Raw genomic sequence first — 22,960 nt, forward strand, 5'->3', positions numbered from 1 at the left:
TGAAGCTTAGGGACCTGACCCTGAGATGGACTGCTTCCCAGTGAACCAGCAGGAGATAAGTCAATGGGAGCGATTGCCACAGTGCTCATAATACAGCTACTCTGAAAGCTTAATGAGTTTTCTTAAGCAACTAAACAAGTTTTAACTATTAATTTATGTAAATAGGAGATGAATGCATCCATTACAATAGAGAAGACTGCTAGCAACACATAGGCCCAGCCTCTTGTGGTTCTGCTCACTGGGGGGTTGTATAGGAAGGTCTAAAGCCCAGTATTATTATCGAAGTACGCAGGCAAGAGAGCAATTTACTTGACCAGATATGCAAGATGGGGCAATTTACTCCTGAGGCAAAACAAATGCTAGACTACCACACTCCATTGAAGCATTTTATTTAATGCAAGCCAAGCAAAAACAGCATGGAAAATAAAACCCCAAAAAGATATATGCATATAAATTAGAAAAGGTCCTAAACTGCAAATTCATACCTAGACTTTCCCAAAGGTCGTGAATATTTATCTGATGCACATTGGGATCCAGGTTCAAAATGTCAGCGAGTTCACACATACAAGGATTGATTTCTAGATTTCAAATGACACGTAAGCACACATCTTTCTACTGAAACAACATTTAATAGCTTGGGATAGGTTTCAATAAAATCTTATAAACAGGTTTTATTCTAGGGATAATACCTAATTCAGAGGACTCCAAAACAGAACACAGGCATAGATCATGTAAGGATAAAGCCACATCTCATGTGGTTGCTGCACTTAACCTTTGGATTGGTGCCTAATAACCCATCCGAGATATTGCAATATCTCAGCATGACACACACAATGTTAAATTTTCTCTCTCAAATTTACCCCAAAGCAATACAAATGGTGGGTCACATTACACTAATTCCTGGTCCTGATGTTGCAAGCCCTACCTTAGGCAAAACTCCCTTGGAAATCACAGGCAGTTTCTTCTGAGGTAAGACAGAGAATACATTTATATTGCAAGAATATTAGAGCATTAAGGAAACAAAGCACATTTTTAAAGGAAATTTCATACATTGAATTGCACTTTATCACATCACTCTCAGCATTACTTCACAACCATATTGTGGCTATCCTAAGGAGCAATGCTCACATCATTTCCTAAGTGTAAGTTCCAAATATGGAAAGCATTACTAGGAAAATTTTTTCCATATTTGCTGGAAACCAGTCTATGCAAACTCCTTCCCTTTTACAAACATTTTTTACCTTCAAACAGTTGCAATGAGCAACAGACTGCTCAAAAAAACCCAAACAAACAAATAAAAAACCCCAACACCAGCACTTCACACATCCCCCAACGCTTTCAGCTAAAGAAAATGTCAGTAGTACAGTATTTTATTTAATAGTGTCTCATGTGAGATGGCTGTGTACAGTTGGGTGCTGTGCTTCATCTGGCACATGGTTGGCTGGCTAGCATTCTGCTGGGGGTAGCCTTCAGCATGTATCAAGCTGCACAGCTGAAGCCACCAAAACAAGCCTGTAGAGAGGTCCATTCTTCATTGCTAAGGTTCCTTCTGACAAACACGTGCTGATGTTCACGTTCAAAATAAATGGAGAATCTACTGCCACCAGAAACACTCTCTTGTTAAGGGGACCCATGCAAAAGAGCCATTCACCTGATTTACTTACTGCATAGAGCAAACTTTCAAGAACTCAGAAATAACAGATGTGTGGTGAGTTCCCTACAGCTGAAATGTATATGGAGTCGTTGAAGATGAGTTTATACAGTGGATCAAAGCTCAATTGTAAGACTAGGAGAACACACATAATTGTTACACAGAAGGGTAGCTTCTTAGAACCTAGAAAATTATGGGATTAAAACACATCCAGTGTCACATAAAGAACAATATCTGAGGTGCCTAGAGCTGCTGAGGAATGAAAAAAATTCCTGGAGCCAAAGCTGTCTAAACAGAGTTGCAAGTCTTTCACCCACACCTTGAGTTGGCACCTTCCCTGCTCTCTAAGTTCAATCTCTCTGCCCCCCCTACTGAAAATTTCCCCAACGCATATACAGAGAAATAAGAAAATAAGAAAAAAAAAAAGTATAAAACATGCAGAAGGCAACCTAAGAGATTTCAGGATCTATTGGTATTCCTGCTATGACCAGCAAATACTGCAGGAGTTTTAGAAGGTCTGACACTGATTATTTGCAATTACTCTGAATTGTGAAAGAAGGGGTGCTTGATTTAAGAAAGTCTATAGACTGCATACAGAAGGAAACAGTCCTTAGTCTCTCCAGCATTAGTGTGAAGATTTAAGAAGTCTCCTCTTACAAAGACTTCAGAATTTCTCATATTCACTAAAGGAAAGCACAGACACACGTAAAGAGAAGCCACAACAGACTAATTTGATGACACAGGTAAGATCTGAATCAGAAATGTCAACTAAAGATTAATTATTCCAGAACTCTTTAAAACTTCATCTACAGAGATCAAAAACGGGGGAAAGAGTGGTTGAAGTGCAACAGCCTGTTCTATACTCAAATGCAAACACTGACTCAAAACTGGAGACAGCAGCAACAGTTACTGTTCTTTCAAACAGTACTCTTTGCAAAACACTAAGCAAATGTCCATCTGATAATAAGTCTGCATTTGGTTGTAACACTGATCAGTTTTACTAAAGCAGAAGCATTGAACTCATGGTGACTTTCATTTTTGTGCCATTGAAGTCAGAAGCAACCATTGAGACAAGCTCAAGCTCTTCCTGAGCCCTGTTCTGAAGCACATTTTCCACAGTGATTTTAGTTCTAAACATTGACTGTTTTGAGCGTGCGTTATCGCTGCAAAGAGCCATAGGTAACCTAAGTTAACTCATATCTCAATGAACTGGATATTGGTTTGCAGTGCTTGAAAGCACAAAACAAAGCAAAACAAAAAGCACTGCGTAAACTGTAGCTTACAGCACAGGAAGAAGAATATTGCCATCACTGGCAAACCTTAAAAGAATCCTTGCTAAAAATGAAGTGAAAATTCACTTCGACCTCAAAGTTAACATAAAAGTATGTGGCTGAATTTGACCCACCAAATTTAATAAAAACAAACATGTACATAAAAACTCCAAACCCCAAAACACCTTTCCCACCACTAACAAAGAAAAACTGGATCACAGATCCATTTTCAGTAGAAGACTACTCTCCACCAAATGGCTTTGCAGTAAAGAAAAATGAAGGATGTAAAGACTACTGATAAAAAAGTCATATTTGACATAAATAATAGCTTGTCTATTTTTTACTGTAAAGGAAAAGAATTTAGATTGATAAAACTTTGACTTTCACAACAGAGTTCAACAGTAGGTATTTTTGAAAGTCTTTTCAGTTTGGTAACTGTAAAAACACAAAAAGAAAAAGTACAGGATGGTTCTCGATGTAGAATTAGGCATCTGACTGGAAGTTGTCAGTAAGTCTTCTGACAAAGCAACTATGATTTGAAGCAATCATGCTTACTATAGTGACTATTTGATTTTTCCATGAGATCAACATGTGTCATTTTGTAAAAAGCTAATGGATCCATTAGTAAGGACTATGAACTTAACTGGACAAATTAAAATACTCTAGTAATTAGTTCAGTGACACACAAGAGGTTATCATAACATTATTTTTGACATCTTCGGTTCATATTAATTATAGTTAAAAATGTAACTATAAAATATTTCAGCTTTCAGATATACTTGCTTTAAACTGAACTTCATCATTCATTAAGGAGTAGCTAGCATTTAGTCTTCCAAATGTTTGAGCTATCTGAACTAACAAGACTGTCGTCTAAATGATGACCAGTCCTGGAACTCTGTACCAACACTCATTCTTGGGCAGCAAGAGGACCAGTCAAGCCGAACACTGATGCTTCTACCACATGCCTCAGTGGTCGAGCACAGATCTCTTTCCTACATAACACAGAGCCAAGTGGGCCAGCACTGTGAGCGAGTGCACAACAAATCACCTCAGAAGAGGGAAAGAACTTGGCTGAAGGCTCCCTCAGCTCTTTCAGAGGAAATGAGCTTTTTCTCCCAGTATTTTTGAAAATCAATGTATGCAAAAGCTTTTCTACCAAATTAAAAAAGTTTTGAGGAGTTACTCAAGCATTTTATTCCCAGTATCTTTAATAAAATCTGGCATGAAGGCTCTCAAATCAACTAAAGCACTATTGAAAGTAGAACTTGAAAGCTCACGTGTATTAGGAACCCTAAAGACCAATAGCTTTGGGTACAAAGGCTCAACAACGTTTTAGCAGTCTACATTGCAAGCTTTCCACGATATAAGTATACTGGAGTGTCTGTTACAAACAGGTTTCTGAACCACCTCCTAATAGGTTATTTCATCTTATTATTTCAACTACAAGTGTCAAGGGAAGAATGGAAAAATTAGAGTATATCCTTGCTCTTCTCACAGGCTACAGGAGGAAAAAAACCCCAACCAACCAAATCAAAAATTCATGACTAACAAAAAACCCAGAAGAATAAAAGCTGAAACAAGAGGTCACAATATTTGCCCTATTCTGTAAAGGGAAACATGATAACAATTTTTCCCATCTCTTACTTTACTATCAGAAACTCTTCAAAAACCACAATGACTAAGGTCATAAAAGAATGTATAAGGAGTAAGATCACACTTCACGAACTTCTTCCCTCTGTATTCCATATTTATCTTTGTAAGTATGTCATACACAGAAGAATAAGGGGTCATTTTTTATTTTTTTTTCAGGTCAGCAGACAAGCCTAAAGGTTGGTCTGTAAATATGAAAAAAAAAAAATATAGTTTACCAAGAAGTCATTCTTCCAAAGAATAGTCATAAATAATTCTTTCTCTTAATGTAAAACTCCTAAAACTCCTTTCAGACCTGCCTTTCAATTTAACAGCACTGCAGTATCCTACTCAGCCATTTATAATGGAGAGTGTGCTTACTGCATTTTATCATATGCTATCTGGTCTTAGTATTTTCGAACATTTAAGTAAGGAAATGCAACACAGTAAGACCCTTAATTCTGCAGGTAAATAGGTACATGCTGGTTTCAAGTGTAGCCATGATTCAAAATTATTACTTTCCAAACCTTCTAAATTAACGGAGCTCTAGAGCGTGTGCCTTGCTCATATGTTTGGATCAACTCCATAAGAAGGTTCGTGGTCACAAGATTTCTCCCCTTCCCTTAAGTCAGGCTTCTAGCAACCTTTTGTTTGGCATGGATTGTTTTGGTTATCTTCCTTTGTAAGGCCTACAAATTTTCATCTAATAGGTAACTGCAAATACATATGGTTGCTGTGAACAAGGACATAGTTGGACAGCGTTTGGTGGTTTCCTCTTCTAAAACACTGTTCGTTTTTTTCTGCCATCTGAATTTTTGTACTAAAGGTTTTGATTTTTTCTGTGCATGTGTAAATCCACCTAGACTGGATTTTACGGCTCTTGATGCTTTTACAGGGCAGAAGGCATGAAACGTATGTTCTTATGTAAAAAAATAAATAAAAAAAGAAGCACACGTGCGTGCTTGTGCAAGAATTATATAGAAATACCTTTTAAAAGCATCATGATCAGGTCATTTCTTTAAACCTCTCCAAGGAGCTGAAAACTTGCCCTTCCTGTATCCCATTGAGGGAATTACCCACTGAGTTGCTCTTTTTGTCTGTTTCTGAGAGCTGACTGGATGCTGATTCTGGAGCAGGTTGCCAGGTCTTCTCAGCAGAAAGCTCAAGTTTCTGGAAACTGCCCCAGTCAGCACACTGTGTTTGGTGAGCTTCAGTAAAATCTGTATTCGCATGGTCAAATTTTCTTGAAGAGACCTGACTATTAATATAATTGGTAGAACTGAAGGACTGCATCATTGTTCAGGACACCTGTGGGTCTATTCATGAGAACTAAGGCTAATTAAAAATAATCTTAGTTACTGTTTTTTACAATAGTTGAGAAATAAAAAGTTCCCTAAAATAATGAAATGTCAGAGCTTTCTCCTCAAAATCACCAGGAGCGGAAGCTACTACAGGCAATTAGAAAAGTTATGTGAAGGTCAAGGGGTAAAAAATTAAGCATTCAAACTGATTCAGCTCTTTAAATATGGATCTGGAAAGTTTTTCCATCTTTCTCTATTTAGAATGCAGTTACACCATTGGAACTGCCTTATAACTTTTACATATATTTACACTTTATATAATAATGAGGTCTATAGAAACAATTAAACACTAAGTCTAAAATTTCCACTTTGCCCTTTAAGCCCTACTGAGGCATCAGAAGACATTATACATTAATGGCTGCAAATGAAAAAAATTCCTACTCTATTTTTTCGCACTTGTTGTACATCAAAACTACTTAAAAATTATCTCCAGTAACTGGATATTAATGGGCGTGAAAAAGATGAAAAGCTGTAGGGGCATAGGAACAGAGAGCCACACAGTGTTAGTCCTATGAAAGTTTACTGAAATAAAGAATCTTGAATATAGTTAACTTGGGCATATACATGACTGATGATATATTCCATCTCTGCTTCTACTTACCGGGTCAGTTAACAAAATGAAAGGACTGGGTTTCTTACTTTAAATTCAGCACAGAAGGAAGAATTTGCAAACACCTAGACTATAATGTGATTTTACTCTTTTGCCATTATGCCTTCAAGATATATACAAAAAGCTACCAGTTCCTCAATGTAGACAATAACTTATTTTCAATCTGAACAGTACTCTGTATCCCAAGTCACAGCCAAATATCATCAACTGCCCTCTATTTCATTGTTAGAGAAAAGTATCTCTAGCAGTAATGAACATCTCATATTAGGTCAAATATACTGACTTGGAATCAAGATCTGATTTTTCTGGCACATCTATAAGCCTTGCCAGCAAGATACGTACCTTGTAAGTAAACACCAATACTCCTGTGACTATTACCATCAGATTGTGAAATATTTGGCTGATAAGTCCCTATAGAAACAGACAATTAAATACAGAGTACAAGTTGCATGGAACATGAGAAGATATGATTTTTGTCAAGTCTTAGTATGTAGCCCTAGCGCTTCACAGTACTGCACGCCTTTATCTGGAATATTCTTTCTATCTTTGTTCCACAAGCCCCTTTTACAAATTACTGTTTGTTGAAATAATTGCTTAACACAGAACATTTTTACAGGCATGTACTCTGTATACACAAAGTTATTTAAATTATTTTCACTGTATTTAAAATAAAGGAATAATTTTCCTGATTTATGGTCGTTCTTGAATTTGGCACCAGCAGCCTCTTACAATGTAGCTTCAGGACACATTTAAGCCAGTCTAAGGCAATACTGTCAGTGTAAGAGGTGTAGTCCTCCTTTCATCCTCTTATAATTAGCACTCACACAACTTATTCTTCAAGAAATTATTCTTTTTCAATCTGATTAACTCCCTGAACAACCTGATCACACAGGTGTCTTTCTTCCAGTGTCAGCAGAAGCAAGGGTCTGGCAATATGAGGCCAGACATAGTCAAATATTACCACTCCAGGGATTTGCCTTTTCAGTAACAGCATAGACTTAGACCAGCTTCAAACAACTGTGACTCTGTACTCCAAGGCTCAGCTTGTAAATACAGTAAATCCAACCATCAGGCTCCTACCATTGAATCAAAAAATGATGCAGCTAAATGATGCAGAGACCTGATCTGCTATGAGCCCACTCTGCCAATTTAAATTTGTTCAAAAACCCAATGTTTTTGGTACGTTAACTTTGTACCAGCAAGCTTTATGCTGAATCAGGTCTCATCTGTCCTTCCTGCAGCTGGCATAAAGTCAGCATAAACACTGCATTGCATGCTCTAGCTAATTCAAAAGGAAAGTGACTGTGTGCTCACACCTGATCTGGATCAGATCAGCACAGCTGAATGATCCAGTAGATCACAGATGCACCATGAATGACTGCTGAACAGTTACCTGCATTTTTCATGGACACTACGTTTGGACACCCAACCTGCAGCTAAACTGCCACAGGCCTGACACGTGGAAGTTGCTAATGCTCTCCAACTATTGCTGAAGCTTAGAAGGTGAGGAATGTTTTTTAATTCCCTCCAAAGGACCAAGCCTCACAAGCCTATCTTAGGAAGAGGCTGAACCGTTTGACAGAACAAAGAATTCTTCAGGATGACAATTTGAAAGACAGTATTTCATTTTCAGGGAATTTGATCTAGGGTGAGCTAGACTTCTACCCCATCCTACAGCAAGATACCACATATTCCAGCAAACTGACAGGCTTACAACCAAAAGCACAAAAGATGAAAAATACTGTGCTAACATTACATTGTACTTTACTGTTGTTGATTTGCTCTAGATGTTACAGAAACACTCCAGTGAAAGGCATGTTTATCTGTCCACTTATCACAGGAGCTAGATACAAAAAGGTGAGTCAAAAAATAAAAATCCAGCCTTATGTGCCTTTTATTCATTTGGTCAAGTGTGGCATAATTTTTGTATTATCCTGATTGTAACTGCACATTATTATTAGAAATAATGGACAGGCAATATAACAGTTGAGTGTTTTGTTGGTGCTTTGTTTTGGGGTTTTTTTGGACAGGTTATAAATCTCTCTTCTTTATGCTGTCAAGAATAAGGGAGAAACATATTTCAATAGCAACTTTAAAATGAAACTCACAAATTACTACCATTATGTTAAGTGCTAGATATCCCACTGTGCAGTTTTGCTTTGTGAATTTTTACCTTCTTCCATGCACACTTTTAGCCACTGATCGCACAGCCTTTCAGTGTTTTCTGCCTTTTCCTTTAAATAAACTGGCTCTGGCTCCTTCCATCTGGTTCCCCTTCCGTCAGCAACCCTGCACCTGTTCACACCTCCTCTCCTGTTGGATTCCACTGAACATTTCCTCCTCTGCCAGGGCTATTCTGGCACTCGCAACCTTTCTGTCATTCAATCCATCTGTCAGAAGTGAACTTTGTTTACCGCAAGCTTCTGCTTTCTTCTTCAAGAAGCAAAGCCCCTCAAGGTCATTGTCAAATGAACTGTCGGTGTAGATTTAAATCCACTCCTGCTAACCAGCAGCAGATGAAGTTCTTTACAGTCCTGTATTTGTGAAGATCAGTTTGGTGTATAGGAGAAATAATACAGAAGCAAAAGAATAGCTTTTAATCATTATTTGTTAACTCCAAGAGCTAATGTGGTTTTTTTCATATACGTATATCTATTCCTTCTTGCTAAGACTAGCAGAATCTGAGAAAGACTTTGCAGAGCTATGTAAAGAAGTGGAAGAATATTACAAATAAAATAAATGAAAGCTTTTGACTTGTTTTAACACCATGTAATAGAGATATTGAACAAAAAATACAAAGAGAAAATGGGAACAGCTGAATGAGTGAGTTTACAGTAAAACCTTAAAGCAGCCAACAGCATTCGCTGCAAATTATTTAATTTTCAGTATTCTTTTTTTACCTTACCTATCGATGCTTCAAATGCAATGCTGTTAAGGGAAAAATTTCTTAATATTTTTTCTTGTTTTCAAGCTTTGTAAAACACACAGATGCAACTCTTTGTTAGAATACTGCTTTCCACACTGAGGCAAATTGTAAAGATTCTTTGTCAGGGCTGAGACTAAATTCATACTGTCAACAGGATACATCATTTTTAGCAGATCCTGGAATACACACTGACAATGAAAAGTTTCTGAATTATTAACTAACCTCCTCAGTTAGTTAAAACTAACCTGACAGTTTCGTTCTTCAAAAATAAGAAATACCTTTCAATTTCACTGCTTACCTTGGGTATCCTTTAAAAAAAGATAACCTTTCCCCATGATTAAATACAGTACCAAAAAATAAAATACATATTTTAAGTTTTCTAAGCAATTATAATGAACCACCCATTTTATTATCATTTCACCAAAAATGAATTTAAAGTAAAGCTTTCTGGGATCAAATCCAGGAGGTAATCCAACCTCATTAGCAGAAATGCATTTATACTTACGTTAGGTCTGAATTTGTTTCTAATGAAAATCAGATTGACAAACATGGCACAAGTTTAGCCGAATAATAACTTAATACTGATATATACCTTATATGAGGCATTTGCAAGGGAATATTTTATGATGCTATGATCTTCTTCCACAAGAAGCTATATGAACAAATGCAGGTGAACAAATGCAGTGGAAATAGAAGAGGAACTCTGGTAGAAGAAGAATACACTTCATTCTCCAGTTTGATTTAAGTCCTGTAGAAGGCAACTGACCAACAAGGAGAAGCTAATGAAGAACAGTTTTTCCTGTTTCTACAAAAATGCAGTTTGATACTGAAACCACCAAGAATGCAGGGTCAACCAACAGCAGCATGCTATTAACCTTGCCATGCTGCCAGCACAGCCAGGGGAAGGAGTTCAGCCCTGTTAAGTAGCCCACAGCAGAGGCTGTGCTCATCTGCTCACCCAGGAGAGGCATCTCCCAGCTCACACTCTTTCCTGACCAATCACCAGCACAAGGGTGTGGAGCACGGGGGCAAGGAGAGCAGCCAGGCAGCCAAAGATGATGTGTTCAGGTGATTTTTTTTTTTCTCCATTCCTCTATCCACCAGCTACCTTCTCCAGAGGTGATAACCCACAGGCTGATGCTCTTCAAAGTCAAGTTGGACAAAGTGTCCAGTTCAGGACCTTTTGGGTTCTCTGCTGGATTTTTTTTCTAGGCAAGAATTTCAGGAGCAGAATCTTGCACAGAAAAAAAAAAATACCAAAAAATGAACAACCACTGTGACTGAACAAAATAAACAACTTCGAATATACTTCTGAAAGCACAAGACAGCTTTTAAAATTGTTTAAGTTCACAAATACCAAGCGCTGACTGAAAAAGTACATTTTAGCCTATTGTAAAAACAAGCTTTCAGATGTACTTGAGAGAAAAGCCTTAGAACAAGTCAAAGATAAAGATAAAAATCAGAACCATTTTCCAGTAGCAAATTCAGCAAAAAATCCAGCAGCCGTGAATACATGTATCTAAAAGACTTTTATGGTTCAAAAAAATAAATCATTATCCTGTTGTCATTAGTCACACAAATAGAAAACCTAATTTGAATAAGATCAAAGTAAATATTTGATACACACTCATAAACTTATTACTGTTAGTGCTGAATAATAACTGCTCAAAACAAAGACCTTATAAAGACATTTGTTTTCTACAGCAGTTAGTCTCTTCTGTATTTCATCTGAATTCACTACTCACTCCAAAGTGCTTTAAGTACTGTCACTGCTCCTGAACCACACTCTACATGCAGCAGCAATTTGGCTGCCTCAACAACCTGATGCAATCATTAGAGAAATTCTATGTGACCAGTTGCAGTTGAAATGCCGTGAAGAAAAATTTAGATGAATCTAAGACTAAAAATTGGAAATGTATTAGTGACTTTTCCTTGAGAAATTTGTATAGTAGGACAATAAATAAAATTGTCAACCACGTTAAAACTCTTTAAAAATGAAAAAAGGTGATTTATAAATACTTTCATATTCAAAATTAATATATGATTTTGGATCTGTTCTTTACTCCTTTACTTAGAATTTCTTTCTTTCCCCTACAAAATTCATCACTGGCTTTTATACGTCTGTACAATAACTTAAATATGTTTAAAATATTAAATAGAAAGATATTTAAATAATTGTGTGTTATCTTGACACAAAGTATATCAGCTTCGAAAATTTTACAACACACTGCCAGAAGACGACAGAACCAATTTATTTCAAATCACTCAGTATCAGTCTTCATAAAGCAGCATATGGTCTTATCATGGCAGGTAAAATATTTTACCTTCTATAATAACGCAGAGCAACTAATTTATCTACATGCTGTATAATCAGATAAACAATTTCAGCTGCACTATGAAAACCTGTAGGCAAGGGAGAAATTTATCCCCCTATACATTCATATGATTGTTAACAATGCAGGCTATTCTTTTTTCCATCTCCTTCTTCAATTACCTTAAAGCAAGACCTCCTTTTCAGTGGTGGAAATATTTGCAGTTTTTACAGCTGCAGGACAAAGAACTGAGAATTTTCACAGAGTTTCTCAGGCGAAAAAAAAAAGCTCTGCAAGATTCTATTGCAAGTAAAGCAGAGTGAATGACAACTTTCAAAGCTACCACAATCATTTACTAATGTGCTGCTATACCAAATAAGTCTAATTTTTTTTGACAGCACCAAATTAGATTTATTGCAGAAACTGCTGCATAAATAGCATATGGCTATGTTATACCACCTATTTCAAATCCCTGTAATGTTTCCTCCCCTCCCTGCTCAAAATGAATACTTGAGCCAAGCTATAAACCTTCTGCAGACAAGGTATATACAAGTTCAGAAAGCAGATGCAGGACATGTAGCTTTCTTTGTTGAAATTGTCTAAAAAAGTATCACATATCCAGATCAAACAAAACTGGATAGTAATGGGTCAGGTCCCGCTTGCTACACTTCAGGATTTTATTTCCCCCTTTCCTTGATAAAATTTTGTTTTCATTTCTCTTTCAAGCTGACAGTCATCAACACAGGGCATGACCTTGTAATCCTCTCACACATGACTACCTCTTACTTGCACAAGAAATCCTATTGATCTTTACTTCTTACGTGAGTCAAATTATTCATGTGACTCAAGATCAGAAGGCTCGGACCTCCATTCATTCCTCACAAGCTCTCATTTATGAGGAGGGAAGTGACTCCTCCGAGCAAAAATAAAACATCAGAAAACTGGTTCCATTCATTGGAGGGGCACAGCCCTGTGGGAAGGTGCTGACCTACAGCTCTCCCTCCCACCTTTCAACAGGACCAAAGTTTCCATATCGGTTTGCTGGATCAGTCCCTGGACCCATATGCTTTAGCGTTTCTGTCAATCGCCAAATTCTACGTTCACTATACTGCTACAATAAAACACAAAACCACATAACCTGATCACACAACAGGACACAGAGCAAAGACATGTATTTCTGAGGTAGGAGGGGCGCGATACCCCGAGGTGGGACGCGCTCGAGGCCCTGGAGGCCGCAGAGGGAGCCTGGTGCCAGCACGTGCCCCCGTTCCCTGGCAAGGGGCGATGCCCACCGCCCACCTCCAAAGTTTGTGCGGTTGCAGCAGAGAAAAGACGTTGCAAGGTCTTCTCTCCGGCCGGCGGGCACACCACTGCACACATCGAGGAAGGCTGCGGCTACCCCGCCGCTCGCCTCTCGGTGGTCAGTCCTCCCAGCTGCCCTATCCGTTACTGTCTGATTAGCTCTGCGAAGGAGCCCCTCCCCGGCCAGCTTTCCCCGCCATCTGTTCCACACGCGATGGCTGCCGCCCAGCAGCCTCGCGCTGCCCTCCTACCTGGCACCCGGCTCCCGGCCTTACCCCAAAGTGCTAACACAGGTTCTCGCTGCTGGCAGAGTCAGGATTTCATTACTACTACTTTGACAAGTGCAGGGTTGTTTGTAATTTCTCTTTTATCCTGATTTTGATTGTACAACCACCTCCCACTGATTCAGTTTGCTTCAGTTTTGTTGCTCACAGATTTTACTCTCCACATTAATCTCCCTCTGGCATGTTACTGCATCTGTTCCCTTTTTTATTATTAATTTTCAAATTCCCACCATTTTTGACAAAAAGGAGGTAATCTACACTCTGCTTCTGCCCATTTCATTTTCTTTAATTTGGAAGATAAGTATGAAAGCGTGCCAAAGAAGTTAATTCTCCGTTAACAGTTTATTTTCTGGCACCCCGATGCCTTTGTATATGAAAAACAGATAGAAGTAAATGTTGACTGAATCACAACAACATAGTCGCAACTGTCCCTAAATTTAATGAAAAGTAAACATATGAAGCATAATCTAAAAAGTTTATTAGTTGTCAGAGTTGTTTCATGTTATCACCCCTCCTTGCATTTTAAAATAATGGTTTTGTACAAGGTGAGCAGAATATAAAAAAAATTAGAAATCAATCACTGCTTACATCTTATTTATGCTTCTCCCCAACCCCCCCAATTCAAGTGTTATTGGTCCTTTCATCAGTTACTCTGAGAACATAAAGCACATCTCAGTCATGTAATATTAGTAAAAGCATTTCTTTAAAACTCCTTTCCAGCATAGATGATGGACTCTGACATGCTGAAATTGTTGGGAAAAGCATCGCAGTAAGTATGCTGCTAACTGATAGATACTGCTAGGAAGAAAACAATAAATATTAAGTAGTGTGCAACTCCCTAGAAGGCTACGTATAACCACCAAGAAGTTAATTTACAATTTTATCATTTAATAGTATAGTTTAAATAGGGAAATCACTGTATGAGGCATGCTGCATATCTAACAAGGAACACTGATGACGACATACAGCTCAACACCAAAGCTTCAGAGACTGTGCTAATGTCACATTAAGCTGGAAGGATATGTGCTTGATTTATTTTGCATGTAATAGAAGCTAGCCTTAATGGAGTCACTGAAACTAGCAAGAAGGACCAATGCACAGTAGGATGGCTATAGCACTGCTAAGACCTAATTGCCACTTTCTTAGATCTGCTGCTTTCTAGAGATCATATCATCATCAAAAAGAGGGGAGAAAAGGAATATCCCATAAAGGGGAAAAACAATAATCAAGAAACTCAACACCCACTGACTCACTGTAATATAGACTTCAGTCCTTCAAGAGAATGACACGGGGATTTAGGGCACCTTGGTGGGTCACCTGAACCTGAAAGCATGGGTTCATTTAGTAATTCTTCCTCACCTACAAGTTGACCTTCACTAGTGCTTCTAATGTTTCATATAAGCAAACAAGAATAATAAAAAATTTAACTAAACTAAATCTGCTTCAATTCTACTCCATTATATTTTCCAGCAAATTTTAGATGACATTTCAGTCTAAAGTATCTCAAGCCATCTACCTACCTCTGACCTGAGAAAACGCATGGTGGCACAGAAAACATTCAATTTTGAAACTCAGTGATTCCCTCACTTCTTAAGATTTATTTAACTTCTTTGGCATATGTAAACAGGAATTACATCTGACTGCAACTGAAACAAATAATAACTTCAGATCTGGTTTGAAAGAGAAAGAGGAAAGTTTTTCAATGATGATTCTGTTACGCAAGAATAGTTAAAAATTTTATTAAATTAGATGGCATGCTAAGATCTGGACAAGTTGTTAACATCTTGCATCTTCTACATGATCTTTTCCATGAGCATACTGACATGATTTTTAATGACTATTCTTTCATCAACTAAGAACAATAGATTTATATGTTTTCTACTCTCTGAAGAATGGATTCAGGTAAGATTCATTAGCAAGACCTAACCTTGACAAAGTAATGGCAATTTAACATTGACTTAAGAACTAGTTTCATAAGATTCTCCTACTGCAATAATTCTAATACAAATAAAAATAAAGCTGAAACTAGGGCAAAAAAACCCCAAGAAAACTTTAAACAATCATGGTCAGTCTCATAGCATGGTGACATCTGCAAAGTTACATGACTGACAAGCAAAACTACACAGTAAAAATTCTGTATTTTTCCAGTCTTTTGAAGATATACATATTAGAATTACTAACTAGATTCAATAGCAGAAAATGCATGTTAATAGCAAGGATTTCTAAGCAACATATTGCTCCAGGAAGAAAGGTGACAGGAAAAGGCAATTTTAAACTCTGTGGCAATGGTTTAGAATAGCTAATTGTAACCTTTTTTTCTTCATTTTTAACAAGTACATTTTGTTAACTTAGAAGCTGTTTAGTTGGTAATCAATCAACAACGTCTGAAAACTAGGATGCAGCAAAGAAGTGGGACTCGTGGAGAAGAGTGTTGCTCTGCAGAGCACTTTCTTTTTCTCATTAAGAGACAGACTGCATGTTTTTTTTTCTCATTTAATCCATTCATATACATTTATCATCTCATTTTTGTACATTAAAATCCCAAGTTCTGGTATTCATTTTATTATCCTATTTATTTACAATATCCAAACACGGAATCATTGGATTAGTGAAGAACTTCTCTCCTTAGTAATATACTAATTCATACAAAATAAAGAATTATTTCTGTATCTCCTCATCTACCTCAGGTTTCTGCCAGAACAGCACAGACAGGTCATGCAAGGCAACAGAAAGACCATCCTCAACAGTAACAGCAGTACAGCCTCCTTCAAATCCAGCGTTGTGAGAAGACTTGGAGCGGACCAGCTGGTCCTCTCCTGAAAAGAAGAGAATCAGGAAGACAAGGCCAAGGCCAGAATACCCAAGAGATACACTAAATCAGTGCAATTTCTGCAGCAACCTCCCACAGCCAGGACTCTAGAGCTTAAAATCTGTTTTCCTTGGCAAGTGCCACAGTGAATGGGTCTATAACCCCCCCAAGATTGCTATTACCCCAACCCTTCAAGTGACTATTTTCACTGACATGGTTGCCATTTGAGACGAAGGGAATTAACGCAAGAAGGCAAATCATGAGCGAATAAAATTCACATTCAACAACTATGGATGTACCAATCCATGAAAAACATACTAAGTTTAAAAAGGCAAAACTGATGCAACTAGAGGCACGGAACCTTTATATCTTCACTAACACAGATAATCTGTTCTGCCAGGAAGTGATCTGAGAGGAAGAAAAGGAGTACAGGCTAAGGACAAGTTTCATTTGAGTAGGGGATGTTTTCCTCTGCAACTCAGGGAAAACAGGCAACTCTGCGAGAACACCTCTAACACTGCCCTACCAATTTAAGTACAAGAGGAAAACGGGTAACAGTCCAGGAGCAATGAATCGCTCATCTCTTTTGCTCCCTCCTTCACCCCTGACAGCAACATCACCTAATGTATTCCTGGAAAGCAGACAGACAGTCCAAATATACAGAGGACACAAAAATCTACGAAGTATTATAGAATTTGGGGAACGTCAAGAAGAAAGATTGGAACCTATTTCCCATGCCTCAGCATATATCTTTTTCCAACAAATACATGTCAGCATAGAAAACATTTCAATACTTATAAGCAGAAGCTATAATGTGAACACAAAGTAGTAACAAAAAACCCCCAAACCCCCAAGAGATCAGCCCCTTGCAGAAGAGTGTCTGCACTAGGTCAGACAAAGAAGCCGCGGCAGTTCAGCATCTGTCTTAAAAAGCAGGCGTGTGTGAAATTGTAGGAGAACGGGGCCAGCACAGAGCATTACTTGCCCAAAATACAATTCCCAGCATCCAGTGATTTGGATCTCAGAAACCTTCCGAGTCAGAGACGATACGCTGAAAAGCTATCTGAATCTTCTGTAAGCTAGGTATTCAGCTTTAATTACCTTGCTGTGTAAAAGTAGGCTACAGTCCTCGTTTTTACATTTTGAGTATTTGCACAAAAAAAAAAAATAAAATTATAAATTCACTACTCAGATTTCCTCCAAGATATCCAGAGCTTTATTGCATATAATCAGCCTTTTGCTAAAAGGAGCACGGTAAGCCATTTGGTTAACTATCACAACAAATCATTATTAATAAAGTTCTGCTAAATCCAAACTTTAGATATCTTAACAACTCACCCAAAACTTTTTTCAAGTTCATTAACCTCTAGCATATTTTTTTCTCTAAATACAGGCTGTTAGAGTGGTACTTTCTTCCATCTGTTAAACAACCGTGCTCTGAATTGCACAGAAATTTAGCTGAATAAAAAAAAAAAAATGATTCAATGAATTCAATAGTTTAGACAAGGCTCTATTTTATTTCCATTTACTCAATGGTAAAATTCTCACAAAGCCCAAAATGTACAAGAGTTGGATAAACACACAGACTTCTGTTAAGTGATAAAAATTTGGGCTTTTTTTCCCCCCCCATGAAAAATTTAAACTAACTTAACTTTTTTCTTTAAGGATTGAGCAAAAAAAGCTGCCAGATTTGTTTCTGGATGTTCACTCTTGGGGAGAGCAGGGTGGCAGAACAATGCAATAACCATACACACAACCAAAAGTCTGCAAACAGTCAGACATTAGCATTTTCTGAGGCAAAAGGAAACAATCCTGCAATTACCAAAACTCAAGCTGCAATGAATAGTTGGCATGTCAACCTTCTGGAGTTTTCTAGAAATGAGTAGTACATTAAATGACATTGGGAACTATACCCAAAGATGGAATAAACTCAGGGAGCTCATCACACATTGCGTTGTACTATATCTTCATTGACTTAAACACCCTCCTCACTTACTTGAGTTTACCTCCTATAGACACAATTATGTTCATTTATATATTCCTGGTCATTCTGCTGCAGAAATTTCAGGTTATTAATCTGAGAACTCCTATGCTTAAAGGTGCTGCTGTACACTAGTCTTAAACATTTCAAGTATCTTTGTCCTACCAAGCACAGCAACAACAATAAGAACGCTTCTGCAGTCTCCCCTACTCTTCTTCCTGCCTAGAAGCATGCCACTTCATCACCAGGGCTGAACATTGCCTTTTCTACTACACTAGTAATTCACTTCTACATGGTTCATAACTCACTTTGTAGTTCATAACTCACTTATTCCAATCTCCGCTTCTAACCTGACTGAGGGCTGCCCATGCAGTAAATGACTGCAAGGATCTACAACAACTGTGGGGAAGCCTGTGGCAAAAATTAGCAGAATGAAATTGGTACTACAGCATGTAATAGGATAAGGGGTACCTGGTGAGGTGCAGTTGGTGTTCAGATTTACTCAGCAGTTCTGCCAGTTTTAGACACTCCTCTCTGGCTCCTGTCACATCCTGCTGGGCTTGTTCCAAACGCTGTTTGCTTCCATTCAGCTCTAATCCCAGTTTTTCTATTTTCTTAGAAAATTATAGAACCAAAGAAAATATATTTAAGAAATACATATAGATACATTTGAAGAAAAAAAAAAGGTAATCAAAGCACCTGAAAGACAATGCAAACTTCTGTTTTAGAACAAAAGGAGTTAGTTGATAAAAACTGCAAAATAAGCAAAGTATTTGAAATTACATTCTTATTAAAAGTCAAAATGCATAACATGTTTCAATACACTAATATGCAAGCGACGTTATTGTCTTCATGTGGTTTAAGAGTTACAGGAATTGAAACATTTCCTGATTTTCTCATATGAAAGCTTCCATATTTGTGTCCTGAATTCGCTGTATTAGAAAGCCAGAAAGGTAGTGGAATAGTGACGATTTTCAGAAGCTGATTGACCTGGGATAACTCTTGTGGTCATTTACTTTTCTTTTTTTAATGCCTATCACATAAGCAATGACAAGTAGGCATATAGCTTTGTCATCTAATATTATACATGATAATAAAGGTAATTTTGTGATTTTACCATTATCGAAAAGAAGTAATTTATGACTTATATCTGAACCCTAATCACACCAGCTGCTGTTAATCCCATTGTTTTAGTAACATCATTAGTCCTTATATGTCAACATAGTAACTAAAGTTGATGAATTTATAATTTATTTTACAATAGTCTAGTTTGCATGACCATCGTCTTTGATTCCAGCAAAACATGATAGACTTCTGATATCTCAGAATATATAGATGAATATAGATATTCTTAGAAATAATATATTTTGCTCTTAGTCCATATATAATATACAAGTACCCGTAGGAGTACATCTAAAACGCAGTACTATACTTTGTCCTAAGAATGTTTTTAAGAAGGCCAGTAGGATATAGAATAAGCTGACAATGTAATTTTATCATGTAGTAACTGTTCTGCACTAACTCCTGACATAAATATTTATTTGTCATTGGGGCTGGAGGGAACTTGCATGTTTTTCAGTCAACTAAACTGTGAAAGGTCATTTGTAGTACAGGATAAAATTGTTCATATAAGAAGTTAGTGCTGAATAGCTATTATACCTTAAATTCATACCATAGCTTATCTGTGATAATTTCCTCATGTAGACAAGACTCTATCTTCTTTAATTAATGAAATTATTCATTCAAATACCCTACAAGAACAAATTATTGTAACTCTGTCCCAGTATTTACATTTGAAGCACCTTCGTAACAATATTGTCTCTTTTCCTCTCACAAAAATGTTAACCTAAACTACTTACATTAAATCACGATGTCAGACAAATACAACCTCTTCATCCAGAAAAACATTTCCTAATGTTGTTTTTTTAAAATTTTTAATTTTGCTAATTACTTAACTGTACACTTCCCCCCCCAAGAGCACTCAACAAAGGCTCATGAAGGAAATTTTGATTAAAACCTTGCTTTATCACATGGACTTCCTATCAAATTAAATCAACAATTCCAAGTTCAAATGCAAAGACAATAAAACTATATACAAAATCGTTAGAACTCTTTCCTTCTAAAGAATGTAACAACCTATTGCATTGTCAATATATTTTTAAACCAGGTGTTCAGAGATATTAGGTTACATATGCTTTGCATTTGTACTTATTTTCATGGACTTTTGCATATGTTAAATAGAACAGAAGTCTCAGTGGGTTCTCTATTCTTAACCCTAGCAGTTCATAAATGTTATTTCTCCATCCACAGTAAGCAGAGACACAAGCTCTTCACTGTTAAAGACAGTGAAGTTCTGCAACATTCTTAAAATTTGCTTCAAAAATACATCCATTCAGTATACCTTTAAACAAACTCAAACCACAAATTAGTCAAAAAACATCAACTAAGTATTTGAAAAAGCACAACCACAGCTGAGAATATAAATACACTGTAGATGACTCCTTCAGGGAAAAGTTTCAAGGAACAGATGGGCTTTACACCATTGCCTCAAGTTAAACAGGCTCAGTCAGGTTTTGACACAGACCTACAGAAGGAAACAAATTCCAAGTGCAAGAACCTCTGGTGAAAATGTTTCATTTCCATTGGCCAGATGTTGAACCTTCAGGGCTGAACCCAAGAACACATCTATAGATTTCAGTTGTCATGAAAGCGTAGAGAGAAATTCTCAGACACAGAAGTGTCACTTCATGACAGGATCTTTAGAGATTCACAGGTGTATTATAATTTCTATTAAAAATATCAAGAAAGCAAACATGGGGTTTGAAGAACAATTTTACTTGTGCTACTTTCATCAGTAATTCAAAAATTTGGTATCAGCTCCTTTTACACTCATACACACATGTACACATGTGTTTGTTCATGTGTGTAGGTATATACAGATATTTATATATATATAAACATCTTAAATTACCAATATTTGGAGGTACTCGCAGCATGGACCTATATGAAGAGCAGGAATTCTACACAAGAATTCTGGTAATGCCCATGGCAGAAACGGCAGACAACCTCATGAGAAAGGGATGACAGAAAAATGCTACCTGAGAAAACACATTAGCAGCAACTCAGAAATCAGAAATATCTAATCCAGTTATAGTTATCAACTAAATTATTCTTTTGAAACACCAGAAAATGCTAGTTGAAAATAATTTGGTAGGAGTCATGCATCATCATGCTGAAAACAGACCACACTCTAAATGCTACATGTTAGTTTGGTTTAAAAACTCAGATAAGAGTTTGAGACATAAAACCTCAAAACTTGAGACATGCCCATACAATAAAAATACACCCTCTTCTCTCTCCTGCAAACAATAACAGTCTCACAAACACCGCCTATACTGAAATATGTCAAGTCTAGTCCACCATTAGGTCATCACAATATAATCAGGATTTAATCTACAGGTAAATTAAAGAATCGATGAATCTTTCTCACTGCTCCTGCAGGAAACCTTATCAGGAGCATTTTTCCAAAACTATTTGGACTCAAACTAGTTTTTGCACTACTTTAGTTACCATTTCTACTGGGAAGCTGCAAGCAGTTCTGTAGCTGCTATCCGGGTCCAAGTGTAATTGTAGGGACAGAAACAGAAGCAAACCACCAACTAAAGCATTTTGCTGACAGCTCTGTTTCTTATGCAGTGTTAATTTGATCCCTCAGTGCCTATCACCTGTGATACAGCTTTTTACAACATGATCAGAAAGTTATTTCTTCAAGGTACTTAACTTTTCAATGTATATGAGAGACAAGAGATGGAGCACAGAACTGCAAAAAGACAGATGACAATCTTGCATTTAAGAAAATCTGAAACAGATTTTCAGTATAACAAGGAACAGAATTATCATAATGTATATGTACAACAAGACTACATTAAGGTTAGAACAGGCAACTTCTGGTGCTTAACTCCGCAACTTTAATGTTCTTATTACTTCTGCACATAATTTCAAAAGTACTGTTTAATCTGTCTTGCTCTGCAGTTGCCCAAACTCCCAGGAATATCAACAGGCACTTTGCCATTGAAAGATGGCAGGTTAAATTTCAGTAAGAGAAACACCATTATTAGTAAGCTGAAACACATTAACACCATTTCACATACATATTCAGTTACACGAAAGAAGTTTTAATTAAACAAAAATTAAAACATTGGTGAAATATCACAGCAGTAAAATTTAATTCTATATCAATTATTCTTTTTTCAGTATTACCATCAACCACCTTTTATATTTTAAGTTTTTCACTTAGAAGTATATAGGACCCTCCTATATCTTTTCTTGAAGCGCTTAAGTGTTTCACTTCTCATTCCTTAGTTTATGATGTATTTACAAATTATCTTCAGACTTTCACAACTCATTTTTAGGGGAACACACTGGAGATGCTTATTCAGTGACATAAATTCAACTTACTGGAAAACATAAAAGATGATTTCTCAAACACTGAATCAGTCCTCAAATATCCTCTTCATAACGTATCTGAAATTATCTACATCTAACAATACTTATGTCTATTGTAAAAATGTACTTTTTAATTAACTAGACATCTCTTTATCTCTACAAAATCTGATTAAAGGAAATAACAGTTTCATTCAAAACAAGTCAAATTAAAGATTAAAGTAATTGATTAATTCTTTTCATACTGATGCTGATTCTATTGCATGCAAAAATGCAACTTTAAATTTCAAACTAGCAGATGTTTTTCACAGAATTTTAAATAGCAGCCAACTGACAGAAAAGACAAATACTTTTTCTTTTTAAACAAATGAGAATGATTAA

The 22,960-nt window shown here is 36.9% G+C and overlaps 1 protein-coding gene across 1 annotated transcript in view; it reads right to left on the bottom strand.

Annotated features, from left to right (window-relative positions):
• The window catches only part of LOC103757322 (serologically defined colon cancer antigen 8), an 87,962-nt gene that overhangs the window by 46,554 nt on the left and 18,448 nt on the right, over positions 1-22,960 (bottom strand). The window contains exon 6 of the mRNA XM_025896384.2: positions 18,608-18,750. Coding sequence (XP_025752169.1) covers positions 18,608-18,750 — 143 coding nt within the window. The remainder of the gene's footprint in view (positions 1-18,607; positions 18,751-22,960) is intronic.

The sequence above is a fragment of the Manacus vitellinus genome, unplaced genomic scaffold (assembly GCF_001715985.3).
Source record: "Manacus vitellinus isolate BGI_N305 unplaced genomic scaffold, ASM171598v3 scaffold_8_pilon, whole genome shotgun sequence".
In the NCBI taxonomy this organism is placed as follows: domain Eukaryota; kingdom Metazoa; phylum Chordata; class Aves; order Passeriformes; family Pipridae; genus Manacus; species Manacus vitellinus.